This window comes from Helicoverpa armigera, chromosome 20 (assembly GCF_030705265.1).
Source record: "Helicoverpa armigera isolate CAAS_96S chromosome 20, ASM3070526v1, whole genome shotgun sequence".
In the NCBI taxonomy this organism is placed as follows: domain Eukaryota; kingdom Metazoa; phylum Arthropoda; class Insecta; order Lepidoptera; family Noctuidae; genus Helicoverpa; species Helicoverpa armigera.
The window spans coordinates 10552699-10577135 of NC_087139.1; the positions used below are offsets into that span (position 1 = coordinate 10552699).

A 24437-nucleotide genomic window follows, 5' to 3' on the forward strand; every position below is an offset into this window, starting at 1 on the left:
TTTATCAAAAAGTATTGCTACACAAGGTTCCTAGTTTGAATTTGGTTACAAAATGATTGTCTTCACTGTTGGAAGTTTTTCTAAAATATGGTAGGTATTAGGGAGTTTTCAGTTCTCTGAGCTACGATATGTGTACACATATACTGAAATGATCAATTCTCCATCCTGGATTTATTACCGCAAGGGTCATAAGCCTGCACCCTTCTGTACACTACACTGCTTCGTCCCGCGTCTCCGTCTGTCTGTCGAAGCATTTGAAGTGACGCCTCGTAAATCTGCCAGCCAGCGATGCGCTCGCGCAGCCACTTATGTCTACCTCTGGAGAAGGGCTACTCAAGTTTACCATTGTTCAAGTTCACTAAATTAAGGAAACAATTTTCACAGTATGAAATTTTTTCATTGTTGAAAATCTACTCTAAACTCAACAATTTCTCATTCACGAATGAATCCAAATAATCTGTAATACAGAGCCATATTATAAATGAATCAAATCATTATTATAAATAACATAATAACAACATGAGTATATAAAGCAGGCCGCACACTAGATCTAGCGGTTTCCAGCCGCGCGTAACCGCGTCCGTCCGAGCGTAGGTTCTGGGAAGCGCGCTTTCAAGTCGCGTGTGTACGCGGAACAGCCATTCATACGACGACGTTCATCTTCTGATTTATGATATAATGCTCACAGCTTGCCAAAATGTAATTGGGTACGCAACGTTAACTCGTGTTTTTCCAGATAAGTGTAAGTTTACAGCGCGGGGAAAATCGACTTTGAGGAAAACACATGACTGCCGTTATGTAATGTTAGTCAGCTCATCTGACGTGTGTATTAGTGGGAACGCTAATTAACCTATACTTTTCTAGCAAGTAATGTAAACATGAAAATGTCTACCTAATTAGCTTTCAGTAATAATTGAGGAATATCTAACGGAGCAATAATGGTGATAATGGACGACGGCGTTCACCGGACCACTTTATTTTAACAACGCTAAAAATCATCAAATGACCCCCTCCGCTGTGGGTTAGGAGCGGTGAGGCGAGTGTTTTACGACGAGACTTTCAGACTTTTACGACGAGATTTCTTCTTACAGACAAAAATCCGTTGTGTTCCGTCGTTACGTAGGCCTTTTATGACCAGGGCCACGGTAACTCATTCGAACAATCCCGCAGCCCTTCACCGGACCACAACGGGAGGGTCATCGGTCAGTATCGGGGGAAGGGGTGAATTCTAATGTTTATAGGGTATATAATTAAGTATATTGCAATACTGGTATGTAGCCGGCTCCTTACAAGCTCATTCATACGAAATGATATCTTGTGAGACAGCCAATTTCCGACCACACCAAGCAGCACCTACTCGGTTAAAAATTAATGTTTCTATCATAAATTAGATGCAAAGCCAACTATGATGAGCACAATGAGCCCAGCACGTCCAATTAGCTCGCTAAGTGCGTGCAGCGCGCGCGCAGGTCCGCGCTCCGCTGCGACTCGCTGCGAGTGGCTGCGAGCCATTGCGCGCGCGCAGTTACACCTTGTTGCCGCCACATGTAGCGTACCTGCCGGCCGATGCCTCATTGCCGCACAAACGTATTGCGTGATGCCTGATTGTCCAAACGTGACGTTGATGAGTGGCCACTTCTGTGCCACTCCTAAATCATACCACTGACATCTGAAATTTCCGCAACCAGAGATTGGTCAGATCTGGAACTTTCTATGAACTGAAATTAAAATTCTAAAACAGATTAAGCAAAACCATGATATGGTCTAATGGCTACGAGTACACGATTAATTGGACATGTGTTTCCATGACACTTATTTATTTCCACGTCTAGCCATTGCTCTATTGTGTACACATTTCCCAGTAGCTAATTATAAATAAGTAGGTAATAATGAAACCATTAGGTGAAGAAACTCGTAAAACAAGTCGAGAAAATTCTTTGAAAAATCAACACGATTACTCATTACATTACGAAGGTATTAGAACTATTTAATTTCTGTTTTACACCTCAAAGATTTATTTAATTCGTTCCGACAGACTTGAATTAAAAATACGTTTCGTTCCGCGGTACGCCTCACTTGTCACACTAAAACATTTTAGTTCTGGGCCTGTTCTTAGAGCACATTTTTTCATTTTCAGCGCCGTTCTAAAGATATTAACAGACAAACCGTGACAGACGGTCGGAGTTATTCGTAATGTGCGTCGCAATTAATCAGCATAAGCGTTTTATTAGCTGGACATCGTGCGCATGCTCTGTCACGCCAAATACGTCGCGCCGACTGACAGCGCACGAACAACAAGATGGCGGCGCTCGTTTTGGCGGGAAGCGGAGTAAATGGCGGCGGCGGCGCTTTGATCGCGCACGTCGAGCCGCCCTGATTCATGGCGAGCTAACTGTCCTACCTCGTTACTAATTATTTGGGCAGACAGACCAACATTACTGACAGATACAAAGGTGCTGACATCTGTGCCTACCTAACTATGCCTACATACTATGTGATCGATAGTAGCCAGCTATATGCTAACATCTACTGCACAAAGTTTATCTCAAAAGTCTGTTTTAAGATCATAAAGCATTTAAGTATATTTGTCATATAAACCTTAGATACACCTATTTCAAAATTATAAAAAAGATAGTTTAAGGAAGAAAGTACCATACTTTCTTCCGAATGACGACAAAACTCTAATAGGAGACACGAGTGAGAGTCAAACAACCGGAAGCATGAGTCGGTCCTTTGTTTTGGAGTACAAATAGCTGCGAGGGTAGACGAGCTGGTGACCATCAATTACTGTAAGCAAGCGTGGCGGGACGACACAAAAATGTGTGATCCTACACAAACAACTGAAACGCACCGTACATGCGCACGCGCAAGTGATACGCGGACAGACCATTTCTAAATTGAGCTTAAAGTATTTCTACATATGGACTACAATTTTAATATAAGAAAGAAAGCATGATCATAGATTTGTAGTTGTATTCTGTATCCCTTTAGAAGTTTAGAATGTTTGGACCTCACAATGCTACGCCCGTAGCGGCGGCTACGCGCTACGAGCAGGACCTACGAGGTCTACGACATACGTGTAGCGGAGCGTGACTGAATTTGCTACGTCGTCAAATCAAACAAGATATTTCAACTTGTTCTCATTAATTAGATATTTATATTAAAAATATTTATAAGGGGATTAAAACCAAGTGCTAACTAAAAGTTAATTAATCAGTTTCTTCAAAAATCGGTTTGTTAATTTAACGCTAAACTATCTATTTGTTTTATGAATTAATCAAACTTTTGACACTGTATATTAAAAATTTTAACAAAAAAAATCTTGTAGCTATTAGATAAAACACAAGATTTTTTCTAACTAAATCTAACCGCAGCATGTCACCACTCAAAATAACTATAAGTTTCACGCGAACCGAATGTATTTGTAATGACATCAAAGCTGAAAGTATAATTAAAATCAATTCCCGATGGCGTAGGATGCGCGCGAGTGTCCCCAGTAAGTGCGCCGACCATTTTTCATATCACGCGTGAACGCTCGGCCGAACGCGACGGATTTAGACGAAACTACAGCTCAGACGCGCTGCAGGGCTGCCCCAAGAGCCCTTTGGGGGAAGGGCACGGTTTTCAGAGTTGGAATGGTTGGTATGGTTCGTTGCTGAAAGTTTAAGAAAAAAATATTGTAGCTCAATTTTCTTGTAGATTCGAAGTTGATTTTTAAATGAAGCTGGGTCATATTTTTTGTATATTTTACAATGCATTAAAAAAAATTGTCATCTTGTGTATATTTTTTACAAAAATAAAACCGAAGTCCTATTTCCTAAAAAAAAATCATTTTCCCCAAACCAAATTAACGTGGCATCCCTAAGACCGCATTTTAGCTAATTGCTTTTTTCATAATAGGTCCGATGCGCCGGCGCAGGGAGGATGCACGCGCCGCGGAGCGTGATGCACTCGCGATCGGTACGGGACGTAACATGTCGACTTGTAGGGAAAACTATCGGATTCTACTGGCTTTACCAAACATGGGACATATCACTTGATAATAATGATGTAATTTTAGAATTACTAACTTGTAGATAAAAACTTGTAGAGTTGACTTATTTTTTTAAAATTGTTAACAATTCACATTTAAAACATTATTATAACACACATTAAGTATATACACTTACTATAAATAAATAATTACTGTTGAATTACTTAAATATTTATACCTATATTTAAAAAAAAAACATGATTAGGTACGCTAAGACGAGTAAGGTTTTGATACTGACTCCAAATATAGAGATATTGTGTCCTTCAGATATGGAACCCTAATAAAATGTCCGTCAAAATACATAGTCAAGTGACACCTAAGTAGATACATATCCGTCGACCATTCAGTATGTCGTGTCGTTTCCTCGATAACTTTGTAAAATAACACTTATGTACGCCTATGACAGATTTTTTTTTCAAAGTGCTCTACAGGACATTCAACAGGGTTAACTGAAACATGTAAAGACAGCTAAGTTTTAAATGTCCAGAGTTATACCTTTCGACCCACCTAATCCACAGTGCAGGTAATCCACAATCCTGCAAGTGCATAATCACATAGATATAATAAAACTGCACGTGCTGTAGGTAACTAGGTACTGCTCTTATCTCGAGAACATTTCGCTTAAGTTCGATTTCTTTACACATTAATTTAATTTTAAACAGAAACTGGATTATTTTATAAACTGATTAAGTACGTTTTTCAAGAACTTCTAAAAAGAGCAAAGAGTTACGAGTTACCATGGAGTAATATTGGTCAAAAGTAGAGTTTACAACATGTTGATTGCAAGAAACTGAAAATAATAAAACACATGTATCCGAATTGAGAGCCTCCTCCTTTTTAGAAACAATAGGGATCCTGAAAACTGTTGTGCGAATTAGACGGAGTTCACTTAGTTTTATTTTGTTTCATGTAAAAATCTTCTCTGCTATACTTTGATTATCTGCAAATCCGCAAAAAATCTGCAAAAACAATATTTCGTGATAATGAGCAATCTACATCAAAAGTAAACCCTTCATTTTAACACACTGAAATAAGAATTATTTTTTTCCTTATGGATATGGATTCATTCTTATTCTTGGGTTTGCCTTTTTTCAAACCAGTAGTGACCTCTAGTATCGAGTAGCTAAGTATCAGAGTTAGCGCCATCTGTTTTTCATTTGTAACATCTGTAATTTTTCATAGCAAATTGTTTTACACATGTTGATTTAAAATACCAACTTCTTCGTCACTTATACAATAAACAGGATTTTTATGATATCGCATTGATTTTTTTAAAGTTGATAATAAAGTTACAAGTAGTTATTCATAATTATTGCATTCTGGTAAAGATTGACACCATGATGGACTAACTAAACTAAACGCAGTTATTTCTAATCTGTGGAACGCTGTTAAAGCGATTAAATTAAAAAAGCCCGAGTGCTAAATGAATATTGTATTTTTCCATTATTAAACAGTAAAATGGGGACAGAAGTAGCTATATCGTTTAGTTCTTTACGTGCTCAACTAGAAAATGAGAAAAGCAGCTTGTTTAAAATAGACGAAAACATTAAAAAAATTGTTCAAACCACCGGAAGATTCAATGATAGGTTAGCAATCACCTTGAATGTAAATGTTTAATTTTGTGTTTATGTTATTAACTCGATATGTTTTTTCTAGATTTAATTCTACGGGTGAATATCCTCGAGGTAACAATCGTACAGGCGGCCGAAACGCTTTCCCAGACGGAGGGAACAACTTCAAAAATGATGAGCAGTTTGCAAAACGAAAACATGAGACCAAAACAGTTTTCAGCAGGTATAGAGATTGTTTTGTGTGACTAATTGGCCACGGCAAGTAATCAACATTGCGCTCTAGCGTTGCATTAAAGTTACGTAATGTTACAACTCGTGTGCAATCGGAATCTTGATCTTTAGTTCACGTCACATAAAGTGCATGTTTTCGGTTTTATATTCCGTATCTGTTGTATCTTCGTCAAGCTTTACTAATGTTTTAACCATTTTTCCCCTTTGTAAGGGTGTTAATAGACAGAGTATGACGAATCTGAGGAAAATACGTGAAGTGGTTCCTTAGCAACATACTATCTTACTGTTTGCTGATGATAAAGTATGTTTTAGTTGTTGTTACTTTACAATATTCATAATGTTCTTGTGTTATGAAGAATGTGAAGTAGTATTTAATATCAATGAATATTAGGCAATTGCATCTAGTTTCAATGTAAACTCCTTCTATTAAAAAGTATGTTGTGAAATCTAATAGAATTCTTTCTGTATTTCCAGATTATCAGCCCGTGTACATGACAGTGATGGGGAAGATGACGGGCCTGGAGCCAAGAGAGCCCGGGTTCCTTCAGCTGTGTGCAGAGAGCTGCCCACTAGGGCTGCAGTGCTACGGGCCCAGGGTGACGATGAGCAGGCTAGAACACGGAACAGACGCATATTCGGATCACTCCTCGGAACATTACAGAAATTCAAGCAGGAAGAAATTGTACTACAAACTAAGGTTAATACAAAACATATATACTCAGATGTTTTGTACATATTGTTTAAGGGACTCCTGGATATCATATTGTTTGTTTTTCTTTTACAGGAAGATAAAAAAGCACAAGTGGAACGTAAAATAGAAGAACAAGCCAGACTAGAGAAGGAAAGAGAACAGAAAGAAAGAAAGACTTTATTTGCTGAGAGAGAACATAAAAAGGCCACAATTAAAGCATTAGAAGCCAAAATGGCGCGAGTTCAGGAGTTTGAGAAGTGGGAGGAGTCACAGAAGAGCCTCGCTAACTTCATCCTGACCAAGGCTAAGCCTCACGTATACTGGCTGCCCAAAAAGATGTCCGATAAGGCTAATGAGAAATTAGAATCAAGTAGAAAGTATCATGAGAGTGAGTATTATTGTCATGCTTTATTATAATAGACTAGTGGTACAAGTAGAGATACCTAATACAATTAATAGTTACTGTTCAAGGTTTTTCTTCATTAGACTTTTGTTTAGTATGAAACTCATATAAATTTACAATTTACAGCGAAATATGGTCCATTGTATCGCAGTGAGTAGTTAAAAGACATTTGCTTTATATTATTGAACAAAACAAACTTTTCTTTCAGCTAAAGGTAGGTTCTACAGGTTTGTGCAAACAGAAAACTTAAAAGTCCCATCTACATAGTTTCATTTCTCATAGAATCTGACGTCTGGAGCTTGTCTAAATTAGAACATACCTGCCTTGAAACATTGCAGGCATTGCAGTGGCATCATCCACTTTTCTAATAGTAAATTATAAACTATTGACCAAATATACTCTGCTCTCCACAGAATGCATGGTGAAGAAGCGTCAAGAACTCCAGGAAGAACTACAACGGATAGAGCAGAGGTGTCTCCGGCCACGAGGACCTGGCACCAAGGAGAATGACCCTGACAATCATGATGCAGAGGACCAGAAGGATGTTGATATGGCAAATAAGGATGAGAAGAAGAAGCGAGACAAGTTCGCAGCAGATGTTGATGAGAAGGAGGACAGTGATGGTGATGACAGACACGACGAGGAGACTAAAGATAAACAGCCAGAGCCTCCACAACAGATGGGTAAGGGAACTATAACACTTGCATAACTTTCTTAGAAAATGGAAGTTTTTTTTTTTTTTTTAGTATTATTCTTCTTTTGACACAGTGTTTTTGTAAGTTTAAAAGTTAATTTTATATTTTCAGAAACAGAAGAAATCAAAGTAGAAACAAACACAGTACAGAATACAACAATGGACACAGAAGTTGCAAATGACAGCAGCCAGCTATCCCTGGAGACTACCCTGAACGACACTCAAGCATCCCTCGACACACAGAACCATTCCTAACGCGACAGCCCCGCGCCTCGCGCCTATGTCTCAAGTTATACCGGCTGCAGCACACACCTCGTGTGGACAGTCCTGCTTATTGTACAGCTTGTGAGACCATGATCATGTTTGTTGGTGTGCATGTCTAGTAAGGGGTTTTGGTAATAGTAACAACTTCAATTGAACATTTCTCATTACTGTTATTCAAATACTAATCGAAATTAGAACCATTTGTAGGTTCTAACATCGTTAGGGTTTATTAGTGAGTAATAGTCAATTGAGAAATACCTATATTGACATTGATCAAAAACGCTGCAAAATAACATTAGAATGTGTGTTTATTGTGTTAAGATTATGATATTTTAGTATTGTATGGATCTTAAAAATTAAGTAGGTAAACATTGGTATTGAATAATAATTGCAATACACCTACATAATGTAATAAACCTGAAACACCAAAGCTATCACTTGTTCCATAATTAGAGAAGTATATGAGTGCCCGTCCATGTGTCCTTCTGTATAACTTGAAACATAATGGCCTGGTTGAGCGCGTTGACTTGATCTGTATGGACCAACACCAAACCAATAAACAAAATGAAAAACAAAGCTGAGATGTATAATGCAGTTCTACAAGTCAACGCGTCGCCCTACTACTCAACATACGTTCTAGGTGATTGCGAGACGTTACGCGTAAACAGTCCGACGTAATCTTCACGAAGATATTCGCGGCATCACATTGTTGATACATCTCCTAGGACGTGTGGTGTGTACTCATACATGAATAGTGATACAAATGATATTTTACTGTTCCACAAGTAACACATATAGGCATGAAATAAAACAATGTGTTGGTTAAAAAAGTTTATAGGTAATTATAAACTTAATAATTTACAAAAACATCACAGTTTTATTTGCTTTAGATTACGAAGCGAGTGCAGTTTGGAATGAAATTACATACTTTTTAGGCATTTTCTAAATAATCTTAGCAAGCAAATACAAAATAAGAGACTAACAATACAAATATTGAGATGCTCGAACATTACGAATATTTCTATAATCAGTCTAATTTATTATTTTAGAAAAGAATAGATTAATTCTAGATTATGTAAGATTAAATATTAATATAATTAGCAAGTTATAACTTTCTTAAGGAGCTATTTTTATAGACAGCATTTCATAGCACAGATGCAATTACCTTAAATTCAGTTTTATTTTTGACATGGGCCTGTCTTATGCCACTTCATCAGGGAGACATTTACTCCATTAAACAAAAGCTATTAATGACCTTTTATCAAAAGAAGCATTCTATATCCTCTTATGCACCTTTTCGTTTTTCCTTGCTTTCCGTTTTCTTTCAATATAAATAGAATATTAGTAAGTGCTAGTCAAGCGTGAAGATCCTGGAGGCGATGTCGTCGAGCATCCAGTCCATGCCTTCTAGAAGGTTCTCTCCAGTGACAGCGGAACAGCGCACGATGCGCCAGTGGTGCGTCTTGATGCTGTCCAGGTCTAATGCCTGAACATTCATGGAAGATAGAAGTGTTTAAAAAAATTGTTTATCTAACTAAAAAAAAAAGAAGTTTTGCTATGTATTCAACCAGTGTTTTTGGGTATTCCTTTCAGTTTAGAATCTGAGTTTGCTAATTCCTAGTTAACTACCTTTTTATTGGACCCAAAATATACTCTCTGCCTAGCTATTCATTGAAAGTCAGTTGTTTAGTCTTCATTTACTCAAGGTTTTTTTAATTAGGGCTTAAATCTGTTACCTCTCTAATTTCCTGAGATGTGAGTGCACCAGGGAGGTCAGATTTGTTAGCTAGCACCAACAGGGTGGCTCCAGCCAGCCTCTCCTCTCGCAGCAGGGAGTGTAGCTCCCGCGCGCAGTCCCACAGGCGCCGCGCGTCAGCACTGTCCACCACCCACGCCACTCCATCTGTGCTCTCAAAGTAGTTCTTCCAATATGACCTGAAACATGGTGAACAATCAATGGTATGGCTGAACTAATAAAGTCTACTGATATGTTGCCATTAGTGGTAGATTACTCAGGTGAATCCAAACTAATATTATAAATGTGAAAGTAACTGTCTGTCTGTCTGTCTTTTCTTCACGCCTAAACTACTGAACCGATTTGTGTGAAATTTGGTACAGACATAGTATGAAACTTGAGAAAGGACATAGGATAGGTTTTATTACAAAAAAAAAAAAATATTCCGGACATATAGCGCCATCTATTGGTCAAATCAAAAATCTGCTGGTAGTCACTATTCCACGCGAACGAAGTTGCGGGCAAAAGCTAGTAAAAAATATTCTGGAAAGTTCTTGGCTTGCAAAACAAAGTTCAAAAGTTTCATCAAACTACACTACATACTATGTGTATAAACTAATCAGACCTCTAATTAGTTGTACTAATTTAAAAAGGGTTATTACTAATTTTACAAGGTTAATTTAAAAAGAGTTGAAATGGTGATAAATTACAATTTAAGCACCACTAGATGTAGCCCCCAGCTGTTACGGGTTTCTTAGACGCTTTTAGACTAATCAAGAAAGTAGTAGTAATACTACTTTGAGTTACAAATCTTAGTTGCATTGGTTACTCAGCCAGAGGGGAATCCAAAACCAGATGGTACGAGTTTAGCTACAATGACCATCAGCTGATGGTGTGAAATGTTTACAAATATTATTTTTTGGTTATCAAACAGAAATAAGAAGTCTTACCAAAGAATATAGGGAGTACAAGCCTACCTCAAAGATTTTTGTCCTCCGACGTCCCAAATATTGAGTTTATATCCGCGGTGTTCCAATGTCTTGATGTTGAACCCCAGTGTCGGAGATATGGTGTCGATGGGCTCACCGTTAAAACGCTTCAGTATCGTAGTCTTACCGGCATTATCTAAACCTCTGAGGAAGTAAAGCTAAGGAAATCTCAAACAATGAAGTATAACAATGAGGTTAAAATGATATCTGGTTTTAAAAGGATACAACATGAGTATTCTCATCTCCTTCTCTTTCTGCCGTAATTTCTTCAATATTGTTAAGAACCCCATAGTGTTTGACTATAATTTACAGCAACAGCAATTATTTATTTCATATTTTATCGACAACAACAATTCACTCGCCTTCTTGACAAGTTGTCATTTTTATAATTTTTTATTCGCGATCAGTAGATAACATAATTTTAATTTTATATTTGAAAATATTTATATTTTTCAATTTCAAAACCATACGATGTTAATTAATGCAATCATTAAATTCCTAAATTGTTTGAAGATTTCAGTTTTAATTAATTCTAGCCTGGAAAGAAATAATAATGCATGAACTCAATTTTTATTTGGATACTATTTAATTTTTAAAACATCAAAATTAGATTCGTAAGCTCTTTGAAGCTTATAAACACCGATAAGATATTTTTTGTAAAGAAATATACTGATAAGCTCTTAACATGATTTAAAATGGGAGTGTTATCCTTTTGTTTTATCTGTAGATACCATAGTCAAATCCCATAACATTCTTCAGGAAATCGAAATTGGAATCCATTAGTAACCATAGAGTAAAATATCCATCCATGGCCGATTTTGTCGCTGTCAAGACTTTTATTTAATTTCTGTTTCTATTATGAAGCACCTTCAATGATTTTAAGTGGGTTTATAGTGTGGAAGTGATCGTGTGGCGGCGCGGTCTCGGTGATACTGCTCGTTGGCCGGCAGCACCATGTTCAGTGGCACGGTGCGAGTACGGGTTTGCGAGGCGACGGGTCTTAGGCCGACCGACTTTCAGAAACGGCATAACATGACCTTCGGGAAGCCAGGTGAGCCTCATCTAACGACTCGGGTGCCTCCCCAATATATCATTGCGGATGATTATGCAGAGATTTTTGACATAGAAATATGATTTAGACGTAATTTTATGTATAAAGTAGGTGTAGCGTGTTTACCGAGATGGGTGTTGGTGTTAATATGTAAATACGGGGTATGGTTGCAGACGACCAGCCAATAGATCCGTACGTGTCGATAGACGCCGACGAGCACCATCTAGACCGTTCCAGCACCAAGCCCAAGACATTCGACCCTGTATGGAATGAGACCTTCATTCACGAAGTCCATAATGTTGGCAGGTATGTTATCATCCCATTGATTACTTGTTTGACATGTTATTCCTATTGGATTGTACAATATCAATTGGGTCAAGTTTTGTTTTAAGAAATCTAAAATAAACAACATTTTATTGTTTAATTTACTTTTGTTTTGTGCTGTCACTATAATTGTATTATTTAGGTAGATAAAAGGTATTTTATAAAGTATAAACTGTGAACAGCTGAATTTATCAAACATCACCAAAATAATTCTTATTGGAATGTGAAACTTCTGACAATGACATCATGTTATGAGTCATATGGGAATCAAACCCTATAGTTGTATAAAACAATAACACGTTATCTATATGTAACAGTTGATGATTGTATGGTTTGGCATAGTTTGGGGATCACAGTGTTCCACGATGCTGCAATACCTCCAGATGACTTTGTTGCCAACTGCACTATTCCATTTGAAGATCTTATGCACCGGGACAAGGACGCCACAGACTTTTGGGTGAGTGCCTCTCGTTACCTGATCACTGTGTACTTATGTAGCCCCACTTCCATCAACTGGGAATATTTGCAAGCACTTGAGCTAGTCAGCTGGCTGACTATCAAACTTTTTCAATATTTGTATTAGGAATTGAGATGTAAGAATCTAAACATTTATTTTGTCACTGTTCCAACACTTGAGGAATGTTTCAAACCAGAATTATATGGCAGTAATAAAGTTGACATAAAAACACCAAACTACCAGTTTGATAAAAATTCACCGCAAGACTGATTAGCAAGATCTTTAGATCAGTGGTGTTTATCTAGTGTAATCCACAGATAAGATACAGAGTTCCATATTTGTCTTGCAAGCATGTTATCAACAATTGACATAATATTTGTTTTGTTTGATAAGCCATTTTAGTAACTCTACACGGTTAGTATGTGCTGCTTACTCTTGAGTCTCAGTGTACCGAGATGAATAATTTTAAGAGAAGATTTTCATGTCCGGACCCTAAATATGTACAGTTGCAGGAAGAGGTGTATTTTTATGCTTGTTTGTTTGTGTGGAGATTGTTGATCTGTGAATCAGTAATGTTCATTGAGTTTCCTGGTTAGTGAGGGTCATGCTGCTAGTATTTATGTAATTGTGTGGGTACATTGAATGATTTAACTAGCTATTCTTGACTTGATTCTGAGATGTGATATGATTCACTCATATTGTCTGAGTTGTGTCAATGATGATAGTGTTGATATGTACTGCGATTTAACTTTCCTCATGGTACAGCAATTATAATACAAACCAAGATAGATACTGTTTCCAGGATTCATTATTTACTATTCAGGATTTTGTCAATTTTACTATTTTTCAACATTAACAGGAAACTTTTGCATAGTATTAGAATAGTTTAACTAAACCAAGATAAATAATATGTTCATTATTTTTTCTTTCATCCTTTTTTGTTGGCAACTATGCCAAAAATGAGGTCAAAAAGTTCCCAATTTGTAAAGCTTTGTCCTGTTGTGATAAAAAATTTAAATATATGGAATGTACATAATATGGAATGTTTGTAGGTGGACCTAGAACCTCAGGGAAAACTGCATCTCAAGATAGATCTGAAATGGAATTCTCAAGGTGAGTTTATGTCCTATTTATGTTGTATGTTAATAATGAAGTCCTAGACGATTTTCGGCCACGGCAGCTGTTCTCATATACATAAGTAGACCAGCCAGCTTGCAAGACATATTATAGTGCACTAGCATTAGCACAGAGACAGGTGCACTCACTATTCCTTCACTCTCATAGCCCGATGGGATGGCAATCCGACACGACCGGAGAGAAATCAGGCGCAGGACCGACAGTTACGTGCCCTCCGACGCACGGGTGTATCAATCACCAACTTTCAGACTGCAGAATGCTTTGTGAGTTTGCAAAGCGATTTCAGCCCGTCTTGGGAATCGAACCCGAGACCTGTTGTACAGAAGCCGCATTATGCGTCAACTAGACCAGCGAGACAGATTTATTCAAAGTAGGCTGAAAAACAGCATGTTTCAATCGTCAGATGTTGTTGTATCAGCAACAAAAACAATAAGCCGTGTACGCACGTTACATGATATGCAACAACTTGGTTCGCACGTGCGTACCACTATCGAACATCGAACACTCTGTTCGTCAAACATGTTCGCGGCGATCCTTGTAGTGTGTTCTGTATGGACGGTGTTCGAAGCGCTTTAATAACTTCACAATCGACCACTTCCAACGGCGCCGTTATGGCTACTAAGATAGAGTTCACGACTGTTGTTCGCGAACTCGACTCGAACTATGTTTGCGTTCGTGTTCGAATATGCCGTCCATACGTACGAACCAAATGTTCGGGTCTGGTGTTTGTGTTCGCTATGTTCGTGTTCGTACGTGCGTACGCGCCTATAGATGAATTGAAATGACCAATTAACTGTTAGTATAGTGAGGATGAGGGTTGATGCCAAGTTAACCAGCTGAGTGTAATGTGTGTAGCGGGCGTGGAGGCGCCGCGAGGCGGGGCGGGCGCGGGCGCGGGCGGGCGCGAGTTCAAGGAGGGCGCGGGCTTCGCGCGGCGCCGCGGGGCCATGCGCCGCCGCGTGCACCAGGTCAACGGACACAAGTTCATGGCCACCTTCCTGCGCCAGCCCACCTTCTGCAGCCACTGCCGCGAGTTCATCTGGTAATGTTACACCCCATCTACTCCAACTGCTTCTGACCAACTGCCAAATAACTAATTAATCTGTTTACTCAATTACCTGTCTTCCACATGTAAAAACTGAGCCTGTACACAGGACCACAGACTAAAGAACAGAGCCTACCTACAGACTTATTCACCCTCCATTTTGATTGTTGAATCGAGGTACTTAGCTTTTTATAATTTAAAGTGGTCAAATGGAGAATAAAATCTGACAGCAATCCAAACTTAATTTTTCCCTGCTTAACAGTTAAAATTGCTTCTACATTTTTTGACACTGATTCTTTTCCACAGGGGTCTGGGTAAACAGGGATACCAGTGCCAAGGTAAGTTCCCTCACAATAAGGTTGTCACAACATGTCCGACAGTGTGCCCCTCTCTAACAATAGTGTTACGTTCCGTCAGTGTGCACGTGCGTGGTGCACAAGCGCTGCCACTCGAGTGTGGTCACCAAGTGCCCCGGCATGAAGGAAGAGGTAAGAGTAAGTAAACCAATCACTGTATTATACTTACACTTTAATGTTTACGCTAATGTTTGTCTGTTGCCGTCAATAATGCATAATTTCAGTTTTGATTCATTTTAGGTGTTTTCGCAATGTTGCAAATTGATGATTTAAAAGGCCTAACTATTGAGTTACTAATTTGAGTTGCAAACCGAATAACCAAGTGCAAAGTCATCAAATATCAACACTTTTTCTCCAATTTTATTTTATACCATCAACTATTCGTCATTGTTTTTATTTCTGTTATGATATTTTCAGATGTTAGCCCTCACTTGAACACTTTGAAATCATCAGCATCCACATTCATATTTATTTATGTGTTTGTTTAAAATCATCAAAAGCTTCTCATTGGTAACTTGAGACACCAATATCATTCTGCAGGCAAACTAAGATTGTCGCTTTTCTCTGTGTTTATTGTTGCACCAATTAAATTGGAATACTGTTAACTTAGTGGGGTGTCTGAGCTAACTGTTTCCGTTGTGTTGTGCAGCAACAGAGCGCGGTGGGCGTGTCGGGCGGGCAGCGCTTCAACGTGAACGTGCCGCACCGCTTCGTGGTGCACTCCTACAAGCGCTTCACCTTCTGCGACCACTGCGGCTCGCTGCTCTACGGCCTCATCAAGCAGGGCCTGCAGTGCGAAGGTACATCTTTCTTACACTCCAACATCTACTAGCAAACACTTACTCAAAAAATGCTTATTAGATACTAGCTTCTGCCAGCGGTTTCACCCGCATTCCGTGGGAACCTCTGCACGAACCCAGATAAAAAGTAGTCTATAGCTTGCTTCCATAAATGGGCTATCTAACATGAAAGGTTTTTTCAAATCGGACCAGTTCCTAAGATTCGCGGGTTCAAAACAACTCTTCAATATTAGTATAGACATCATAAAAAAAAATTGTATTGTAGTATGTTCGATGAACGTGCACAAGCGATGTCACAAGAACGTGGCGAACAACTGCGGCATCAACACCAAGATGATGGCCGAGATCCTCAACGAGATGGGCATCTCGCCCGACAAGAACCCACGCCCCAGACCTTCCAAGGTGAGCTACCTTCACCACACTGTGGAACCATTCTGTGCTGTTAAAATAAACTCAGACAAATGAGAAGTCCCATATAGACTTAATCTTGATGTTTACCTTACTTTGAATTTGCATGTACAGATGGAGTGATTATCTTCTCTTCTTTTGAATCTGTCACACTATTTGTTAAGTTATCAATAACTTTACAAAATGAAATTACATACCAAACCTCATACATTCAACTAAGGCATAGTATGTATCTGCACTTGTTCAACGTCTATGTACTTGACAATAGACAGGCAATGTTTTTTTCTTAAGAAGAAATGTTAATCAGTAACTCTTCAATAGTAATTTAAGCCCCGGTTATAAACATGAGTTTTCTAAAAGCTGTTCACTTTGAAGTGAAGAATTGAAACTTGAACATGAAAATTCGTAGTAAACTGTGGTTTGAGGAAACTGGCATTCCCTTATATTGTCCTATTTACATTATTTCTGTCTTGTGTCAGTACCTGAACGCGACGCTGATGGAGGGCGGCGCGGAGCTGGCGGCGGGCGGCGAGGCGGACAAGGAGCCCGGCAAGGACGACGACAAAGGTAACCTCAAGTATATTGATGACGACGACTAGCCCACCACCACACTACTGGCTCACTTGTCTTGTGTGGCCCAATCAACCAGTTATTCAATCTAAAGTGCGTTCTCTCGGCGTTTTTAGTTCAGGAAGTCCCTCAACAAAACCGTAGGTACACGGAATCAAAACACTATGTTAACATTGCAATAAAAAGGAAAAATTGAAATTGCACATCATGTTACATATGACATTACTGAATGTACAAGTATCCACGCAATGACAAGTCATCCAGTATATCGAAGTGGTTGTAGTATTTAATCAGATATTTGCTTGCTAGATTTTTTTTATATTATCTACCGTCCAGTAGAGTTTTGCGATATTTCCCAGTACAATGTATTTATGTAGACGTAAGAGTTATATCTATATTTTGTAGCTGTGTGATATCATAGGCTTTTGTGAGTGTTCACTTTATGCTGTAAGTTGACTACACGAGGAATAGACAGTAGAAAATAGTTAAAATGTAAATAATTAAGATGAAATATTTGTGAGAATAATAAGATCATCATAGTTTGCAATTAAAAGACATCTTTTTTTTCCGACGTTAAAAATCATCAAATGACCCCTCCCGCTGTGGGTTAGCAGCGGTGAGGGAGTGTCAGACTCTTACTGACTAAAAACCGTCGTGTTCCGTCGTAGGCCTTTTATGTACCAGGGCCGCGGTATCTCTTTCGAACAACCCGCAAAATAGATTCTATTTCTTTGCAATAAGATACAATATAGATCGTGTAGTCAGCTCGCTACGTACGCATAGTTTACCAGTAGTCCATTATTACGCTACTGTTGTTGCACTGTGTGTTTGTTACTGTTATATACCAGTACCGCTTATTTTATATTTTTATACCCATGTATATTTATTTGTTTTGTTCCAATAAAGCTTTCCTTTACTTTTAGTTGTTTCAATTACGTTTGAACAGCATGAAACAACATTACATAAGACTGAAAAAAAAATCCCCTATTTTTTTTTTTTTTTTTTATACAAACTCCCACATAGATGTTTTAGTTGACGTATGTTTTCTGTTGCGTTATGTGTGGGGCACAGGTGTACAGCTGGCGGGCGGCTGGCGCTCGCACTGGGACGAGCTGGAGGAGATATTCACGTGCTACGAAGGTGCTGTGTGTCCCAGGGCTTGCCTTATGTTGTCTAGTTGTACTGCCCTCTAGAGCTATCTCGCTTTGTATGTTGTGCTATATATATTGTTGGCCTAGATTATCGGACGCGGTAAGTATGCCGGGTATCTTGCGGTGCCAAGGGATAAATGTAATTACAGATAATTCAGTGTATTAAGTAACTAGGTGGTTTTAACATAGAACATTATATTGGTTGGTTAAAAAGTTGGCACTTAGCTACGCTTTTGTCGTGAAACACCAGATTTGGATGTGAGCGTTGTCAGTAATATAAGTATTTTTTATTGTATTTATATCTTTGTAGCTGAAGTGATTTCTATTGCTGGTGACGGCTAAATCTCTACTCTATGTATTACGGGACTTGTTAACTCAGATCTACGGCTTTATACTACAGCAACAATGCGGACATGCGCATGAGTGGAGCTTCTAACAACTTCTTACACTCTGGGCCTGTAACGGTTTACAATAATAGCATTTTCAGCACAAGTAACTGTTTCTTCTAATTTGGTATATCTGTGGTGGTGATATTAATTTTCAAGAGACTTTCACAGTCGGCTTACTTTGGTTCTACGAAAAGCTTACTCCTAAAATTGTACTATGTGACTGGCTTCCATTTCCAGGCATTTAACAAAATACGCGATGTCTCCTAGCTGCGACTCAGTGACTTCGTCATTGAGTATCTTAGTATATACCGTTTACACAGTCAATAAATCGCGCATTCTCGATAGCGTGCAGGATTGTACTCCAATGGGCTTGTACGTCGAAACGCGTGTCATTAAAATGTTGAAGTAATGTTGTTATTAGTTTTATTGATGATTTGGTCCCATTCTATCTATTATGACTGTGTAAGGGGTTGTTGTGTCTGTCGCAGCTGGGTGAGCATCGCGTTTAATATGTAACGATGGCATTAAAAGCAATGGTATGTGCAGGCGGGTCGGGCGCGGGCGGGCAGGACAAGGTGTCGCTGGACGACTTCCACTTCATCAAGGTGCTCGGCAAGGGCTCCTTCGGGAAGGTCATGCTGGCCGAGAAGAAGGGCACCGATGAGGTAAAATTATTTTACTTATATTGTGTTGTTTAAATTATCTCAATGAGATTGTGAATTTTGTAATCGAAGATGGAGGTAGCAAGTTGCAGTTTATGTTCTGTTCTCTTAATTCCGTTTTGCAGCAGTGTATATTCTACATTTATATTATTTTATATGTAAGTTATTAATTAACAATTAATAATAAGTCGATGAAGTAGTAAATGATGCCAATAATTCAAGTTTTTAACATATGGCGATATTTCCTTTTAGCGAATAGGTGCCATTTCATTTCCAATATAATATGTTGGAATGTTTTAGTGAGCTTGTATATCCGTGTGTGCAGGTGTACGCGGTGAAGGTGCTGAAGAAGGACGCGATCATCCAGGACGACGACGTGGAGTGCACGCTGACGGAGCGGCGCGTGCTGGCGCTGGCGGCGCGCCACCCCTTCCTCACGGCGCTGCACTCCGCCTTCCAGACGCGCGAGCGCCTGTTCTTCGTCATGGAGTACGTGGACGGCGGCGACCTCATGTTCCAGATCCAGCGCGCGCGCAAGTTCGACGAGCCCCGCGCCAGGTACGTCTACACACTACACACACCAGCCACTAGCTAGCTCGGCTACTAGTCAACAAAACACTGTTGAACATGCACGCGACACATCAAATGCCTGATTTCGCAAGGAAACGACTGGATAAAATAGCCCATATATTGAGATACCCATATACGACCGAGGCCGACTTCGGCCACAGCGGCTGTCCCCACATAAGAAGATCAGCCAGCTGCGCAGGACACATCCTTTTAGGCCGAGAATCCAACCCGAAACATCAGTCATAGCAGTCGCGGTAATTTTTCGCTAGATTTTTTTTGACTGAATCATGATTTGTGACACAGGTTCTACGCTGCGGAGGTGACGCTCGCACTGCAGTTCCTGCACTCGCACGGCGTCATCTACCGCGACCTGAAGCTGGACAACATCCTGCTGGACAGCGACGGACACTGCAAGCTCGCTGACTTCGGCATGTGCAAGGAAGGCATACTCGGTCAGTTCTAACTTAGACAAAACCTTGTCTTGTTGCTCTGTAGCTGTGTCAGTTACAATATTCATAGATTTTTACTATAAGCAGGTATAGAATTACTACAATTAATTTAATTGAAGCTTCGTAAAACCTATAATAGGTATATAAATTAAAAATTGAGTAGTGAAATCGCCCAATGACGAAAAAAAGCGCTTGGAGGGGACCGATCCCGGTTACTTACGTGACCGGCACGCGGGGCTGCCCCGTGACTATCAGATTATGAGATCTGAGGGCTCACTGCACTCGTTGTGTAGTCATATGATACGTCACATGTGGTCACTGTTGCCAGTAATGATGTGTTGGTTTCAGAGGGTACCACGACCACCACTTTCTGTGGGACACCTGACTACATCGCGCCGGAGGTAAGTCAGGCTACGGTTTATTTATTCCTAGTGACCCGCTCCGGCTTCACACGGATTTCCCCAATATTTAAAGAATGTTATTGCACATATAAACCTTCCTCTTCAATCACGGTATCTATTAATAAAAATCGATTGCGTAGTTTTGAAGATTTAAGCGTACAAAGGGACATAGGGGCTGTGCGGGACGGACGTAGCTCAGAAGCAGGTACTATGGGGTGGCTTCGAGACGTTGACGCCCCGTCGGTCGCTGGTTCTTGGACGTCTGGGCGAGTGGACTGTATTTACGATGTGGCGAGAAACAGGAATTTCAGAAACAAGAATACGTTTAGACGGGTTCTAGACTCTCTGCTACTATAGGTTCAGGAATGCCGGTGAAATAATAAGTCTTCATATATTTTTCAGGAGTCTTGAAGGGACGAGCTTCGACGTACTTACCATACTACAATTACACTATTTACTTTTCACTATTTACTTGTTATACTATCAAAAAATCTATACCGATGACTACGATTTGTACGGCGGCGCTTGCGCACCGAATGAGCTCGAAACTTTACCGTGACGAGCACCTCGATTTCTCGTCCCTCCGACCAACTCAGTTTTATTGACCTTTCAATTTAACAGCCGTATTACAAACAATTGGTACATGATATCATTACAGGACACATAGCGTCAGAAGCCCCATGAAGTGCGCTACTGAACTATACCACACACACCCTGCATACCTTCAGGGCTGAAATACTATATCCGAATAACTATAAAAAACTATGTGAAATCGGCCCTTATGTGAAGATTATCTCGAGATAAAAAACAAACTATGGGGGGTATCTCGATACGAAAGGGAGTGTGTGTTAAGGCATTTCATGGGCTATCTGGCGATAGTAATCCTAACAATGTGACCTAAGCCCTAGTATTGTTAATTTGCATGTGAAATGAAAGTCAAAACACAGACATTATTTATTGTTCTATAACTTAAACTATTAACAATATTTCTATAAATTAAGTTATTTTCTATACAATGGGACCTAGGCTTTCAGTTAAACACTATTTCACTAATGAAAGTCTAGGATTTTTGCTATCAAGAAATGTTTACATGGGTAAATCAGGCCTTAAACGGCAGAACTATTAGGTTTATTATACATAATTAGGTAGGTTAAGGTTACCGCTACAAAACTATTACAATTTGGCATCAAAAAACACTATAATTTACAAATTAAAGCACTATCAAAATCTGAACAGAATTCTATAACAATTTAGAAGGAGGGTGCACGTGAAAAACATACCTTGGCGCGGCTCACGGCACTTTTTGCTCATTACCCTCATCACAAAATTGTTAGAGTATAAATAGTTACGCGCATACACGAACACTCAGGCATTATGATTTTGCACTCGCGGCGCACGGATGCGTCTGTCGCGAACAGGGGCAGAAAAAGCGACTTTGTTTTATTCTATGTAGTGTTGTACGCTGCGATCCCACTTATACGCGTGTGAATGACAATAAGTGGGCTACTGACAGGATAACAAATAATTTCGTTGTCCAGGATAAATGAATCCTTCATATTCTCTTCAAATTCGTTTTGAGCTTTATAGCTTGATGAAAGTTAATGGCTGTGCTTTTGGGGTTCAGATCCTGCAGGAGCTGGAGTACGGTCCGTCGGTGGACTGGTGGGCGCTGGGGGTGCTGCTGTACGAGATGCTGGCGGGACAGCCGCCCTTCGAGGCCGACAACGAGGACGACCTGTTCGAGTCCATCCTGCACGACGACGTGCTCTACCCCGTCTGGCTCTCCAAGGAGGCCGTCTCCATACTCAAAGGTACAATACGGCAAATACTACGTATTTTAGCGATGATCACGTGGAATTCTTGAGGAACTAAAATGTTGAAAATCATGCATTGGTTATTTCGTTGATAGTGTTTTTTACTGATGTCAATTCCTCTTCAAATAAATCTGTAAAAGTGAATTCAACATAACAATGTCGCTTATCGATTATGGTGGCTGTTTTCGTGTAAGGAGATTAGTCAACTGCGCAGGACATATTATAGTGCATTATTCCTTTACTCTCGTAGCGCGATGAGACACAATCCGACACTACCGGAGAGAGATCACGAGAAGGACCGACATTAATGTGCTCTCCGAGACACGGTCGTATCAATCACCAACTTTTAGGTTCCGGGCTGCTTTGTGAAAGCGATTTCAGCTCGACCCGGGAATTAAAGCCGAGACCTCGTGCTCTGCAGCCGCGTTCGTGACGGCTAGACTAAGGAGATATAACTGAGTAATGTGTCGCTGTCGGTGCAGGCTTCATGACGAAGAACCCCGCGCGTCGGCTGGGCGTGCTGGGCGGCGCGGGCGGCATCCGCGCGCACGTGTTCTTCAAGGACATGGACTGGGACGCGCTGGCGCAGCGCCGCCTGCGCCCGCCCTTCCGCCCCAAAGTCGTCAGTATACACATACTCTATATACACTACTAACTATACCTGCTCATTTATTATTTAAGTATTTTAGTGCTGTCGCTATATTTTTATATCAATATTTTTTTATTGACAATAATAAAAATGTTTCAATATTTCTGTTTTTAATTTGTTTTTACAATAAAATATTTTAATAGGTCAATTACTATCATAAATCGGATAAAAGGATTTCAATTTTTTTTTACTCACAAAGTTTAAACTCCTACTTTTAACTCTTATTGCACCGTTTCTTCTCACTGTACATGTGGTAATAATGTATGGATATGAAAATATGTGTTGTTTGTGTTAAAGAAGAGCAAGCGCGAGGCGGCCAACTTCGACGCGGAGTTCACGAAGGAGGAGCCCGTCCTCACGCCTGTGCCCAACGACGTCGTCCGCGCCATCAACCAGGTACATGCACATACTTATGTGTTCACATTATACTGATGTATACTTGCTGCGTGCTTGTACTGACGCGGAGTGTCGTGTTGCAGGAGGAGTTCCGCGGCTTCTCCTTCGTCAACAAGGACTTCAACCCCGCGCCCGCCGTGGAGAAGCCGCCGCAGGCCTGAGGGCTGCGGCCTGCGGGCGTCCGGGGCTGCGGCCTGCGGGCTGCGGGTTGCGGGCTGCAAGCTGCGGGCTGCGGGCTGCGGCCCACGCGCCGACACTCTCATTTTTTACATATTTTAAGTGCAATGCCAACATCTGTCTAGTCATGACGATGCGTAATTTAAGCGCAAACGCTGTTTTTATTTTAATTCTAGTAGTAGCGCGCGACGATTTTTAGTATCGACGTCGGTCGAAGTATTATTTTTTATTACGTTTTTATTTTGTACGTTTTTTGAATGTACGTCGTCTGTCTTTTAGTGTATGTTAGTGTAGGAGCGTCGAGTCTCTCGGCTCGTGACGTCACCGGCGCCGGCGGCTGCCGCGGGTACGACCTCCAGGTATCCAAGCAATATTACTGATGATACGTCTAGCATTCCCGCGGTACGTCTGCCGAGTGTGACAATTTTAAAAGGAATATCTCAACAAACTGCTTGGTGATTATGCGAGCTGAACTAAAGTTACCATTGAATATACGCTAGCTCGTGTAACGCTCACTAGGCGAGTGCAGGTTGAGTGACTACAGGCCGTACTCGTGGCTCTCGTGGAACACCAGCTTTAAATACCTCGTAACATTGTACAGACGTTGCGAAACTTGAGTTGAAACACGGTTTTCTTATGATCGTTTCTGTCCACTAGTTCATTCGACGGTTACTTATCGAGCAGGCCGGGACGTGCCGAGTTCTTCTTGTGTACATATGCGTGAACTACCCACTGGCGAGTGTCGCGCGGACCCGGCCGATCGCACAAATCTCGCTCGTTCATAAATCACTTCGCATCACATAAATAAATCTATAAATTATAAAAAAAACAACGTCTTTGTTGATTCGATGAGTATATTTTCCATTGAGTCCTATATTGAAGATATAGAGCAATTATCGATTGTTGTAAATATTGAACAATACATAGTAAGCGCCGCGCGTGCAGTGCCAGCACACGTGTGCAGCCTGACGTGCGAGTGCGGGCGTGGCACAGGCGACACGTGCGAGTGCGAGCGCAGCA

The 24437-nt window shown here is 40.2% G+C and overlaps 3 protein-coding genes across 9 annotated transcripts; 2 read left to right on the forward strand and 1 right to left on the reverse strand.

Moving 5' to 3' along the window:
* Nucleotides 1-5371: 5371 nt before the first annotated feature.
* Nucleotides 5372-8321, forward strand: LOC110377340 (pinin). Of its 2 annotated transcripts, XM_021336202.3 has the most exons (6): nt 5372-5619; nt 5690-5827; nt 6310-6532; nt 6620-6914; nt 7343-7612; nt 7736-8321. In XM_021336202.3, the coding sequence occupies exons 1-6, from the start codon at nt 5492-5494 to the stop codon at nt 7876-7878; spliced, it is 1197 nt and encodes a 398-aa protein (XP_021191877.1). In that variant the 5' UTR covers nt 5372-5491; the 3' UTR covers nt 7879-8321. The 2 variants fall into 2 exon arrangements, with proteins under 2 accessions (XP_021191877.1, XP_063895866.1); XM_064039796.1 differs by lacking the exons at nt 5372-5619; nt 5690-5827 and adding an exon at nt 5992-6136.
* Nucleotides 8322-8705: 384 nt separating this feature from the next.
* On the reverse strand, nt 8706-12706 carry LOC110377341 (ADP-ribosylation factor-like protein 2). Of its 2 annotated transcripts, none has more exons than XM_049848574.2 (5): nt 12462-12706; nt 10837-11148; nt 10600-10755; nt 9624-9822; nt 8706-9373 (listed from the first exon to the last, which is right to left on the reverse strand). In XM_049848574.2, the coding sequence occupies exons 2-5, from the start codon at nt 10899-10901 to the stop codon at nt 9239-9241; spliced, it is 555 nt and encodes a 184-aa protein (XP_049704531.1). In that variant the 5' UTR covers nt 10902-11148; nt 12462-12706; the 3' UTR covers nt 8706-9238. The 2 variants fall into 2 exon arrangements, with proteins under 2 accessions (XP_049704531.1, XP_021191879.1); XM_021336204.3 differs by lacking the exon at nt 12462-12706 and adding an exon at nt 11789-11922.
* Nucleotides 11152-24196, forward strand: LOC110377339 (protein kinase C). Of its 5 annotated transcripts, none has more exons than XM_021336200.3 (19): nt 11152-11662; nt 11836-11968; nt 12329-12443; nt 13496-13556; nt 14436-14622; nt 14932-14963; nt 15043-15113; nt 15631-15781; nt 16047-16183; nt 16669-16756; nt 17831-17899; nt 18846-18964; nt 19287-19519; nt 19835-19983; nt 20329-20381; nt 22006-22192; nt 22678-22817; nt 23142-23240; nt 23324-24196. In XM_021336200.3, the coding sequence occupies exons 1-19, from the start codon at nt 11566-11568 to the stop codon at nt 23399-23401; spliced, it is 2199 nt and encodes a 732-aa protein (XP_021191875.2). In that variant the 5' UTR covers nt 11152-11565; the 3' UTR covers nt 23402-24196. The 5 variants fall into 5 exon arrangements, with proteins under 5 accessions (XP_021191875.2, XP_021191873.2, XP_021191874.2 ...); XM_021336198.3 differs by having other exon boundaries at nt 11153-11662; nt 15043-15119; XM_021336199.3 differs by having other exon boundaries at nt 11153-11662; nt 15043-15119; nt 23145-23240.
* Nucleotides 24197-24437: the final 241 nt, after the last annotated feature.

Excerpts from the sequence above, each read along its gene's own strand:
- LOC110377340 (XM_021336202.3), top strand. The coding sequence starts at position 5,492 with ATGGGGACAGAAGTAGCTATATCGTTTAGTTCTTTACGTGCTCAACTA. Across the intron at positions 6,533-6,619 it reads AAATTGTACTACAAACTAAG|GAAGATAAAAAAGCACAAGT; the intron begins GTTAATACAAAA and ends TTTCTTTTACAG. Across the intron at positions 7,613-7,735 it reads AGAGCCTCCACAACAGATGG|AAACAGAAGAAATCAAAGTA; the intron begins GTAAGGGAACTA and ends TTATATTTTCAG.
- LOC110377341 (XM_049848574.2), bottom strand. The coding sequence starts at position 10,901 with ATGGGGTTCTTAACAATATTGAAGAAATTACGGCAGAAAGAGAAGGAG. Across the intron at positions 9,823-10,599 it reads GGAGGACAAAAATCTTTGAG|GTCATATTGGAAGAACTACT; the intron begins GTAGGCTTGTAC and ends ACCATGTTTCAG. Across the intron at positions 9,374-9,623 it reads CATCTCAGGAAATTAGAGAG|GCATTAGACCTGGACAGCAT; the intron begins GTAACAGATTTA and ends ATGAATGTTCAG.
- LOC110377339 (XM_021336198.3), top strand. The coding sequence starts at position 11,566 with ATGTTCAGTGGCACGGTGCGAGTACGGGTTTGCGAGGCGACGGGTCTT. Across the intron at positions 13,557-14,435 it reads TCTGAAATGGAATTCTCAAG|CGGGCGTGGAGGCGCCGCGA; the intron begins GTGAGTTTATGT and ends TAATGTGTGTAG. Across the intron at positions 19,520-19,834 it reads TTCGACGAGCCCCGCGCCAG|GTTCTACGCTGCGGAGGTGA; the intron begins GTACGTCTACAC and ends TTTGTGACACAG.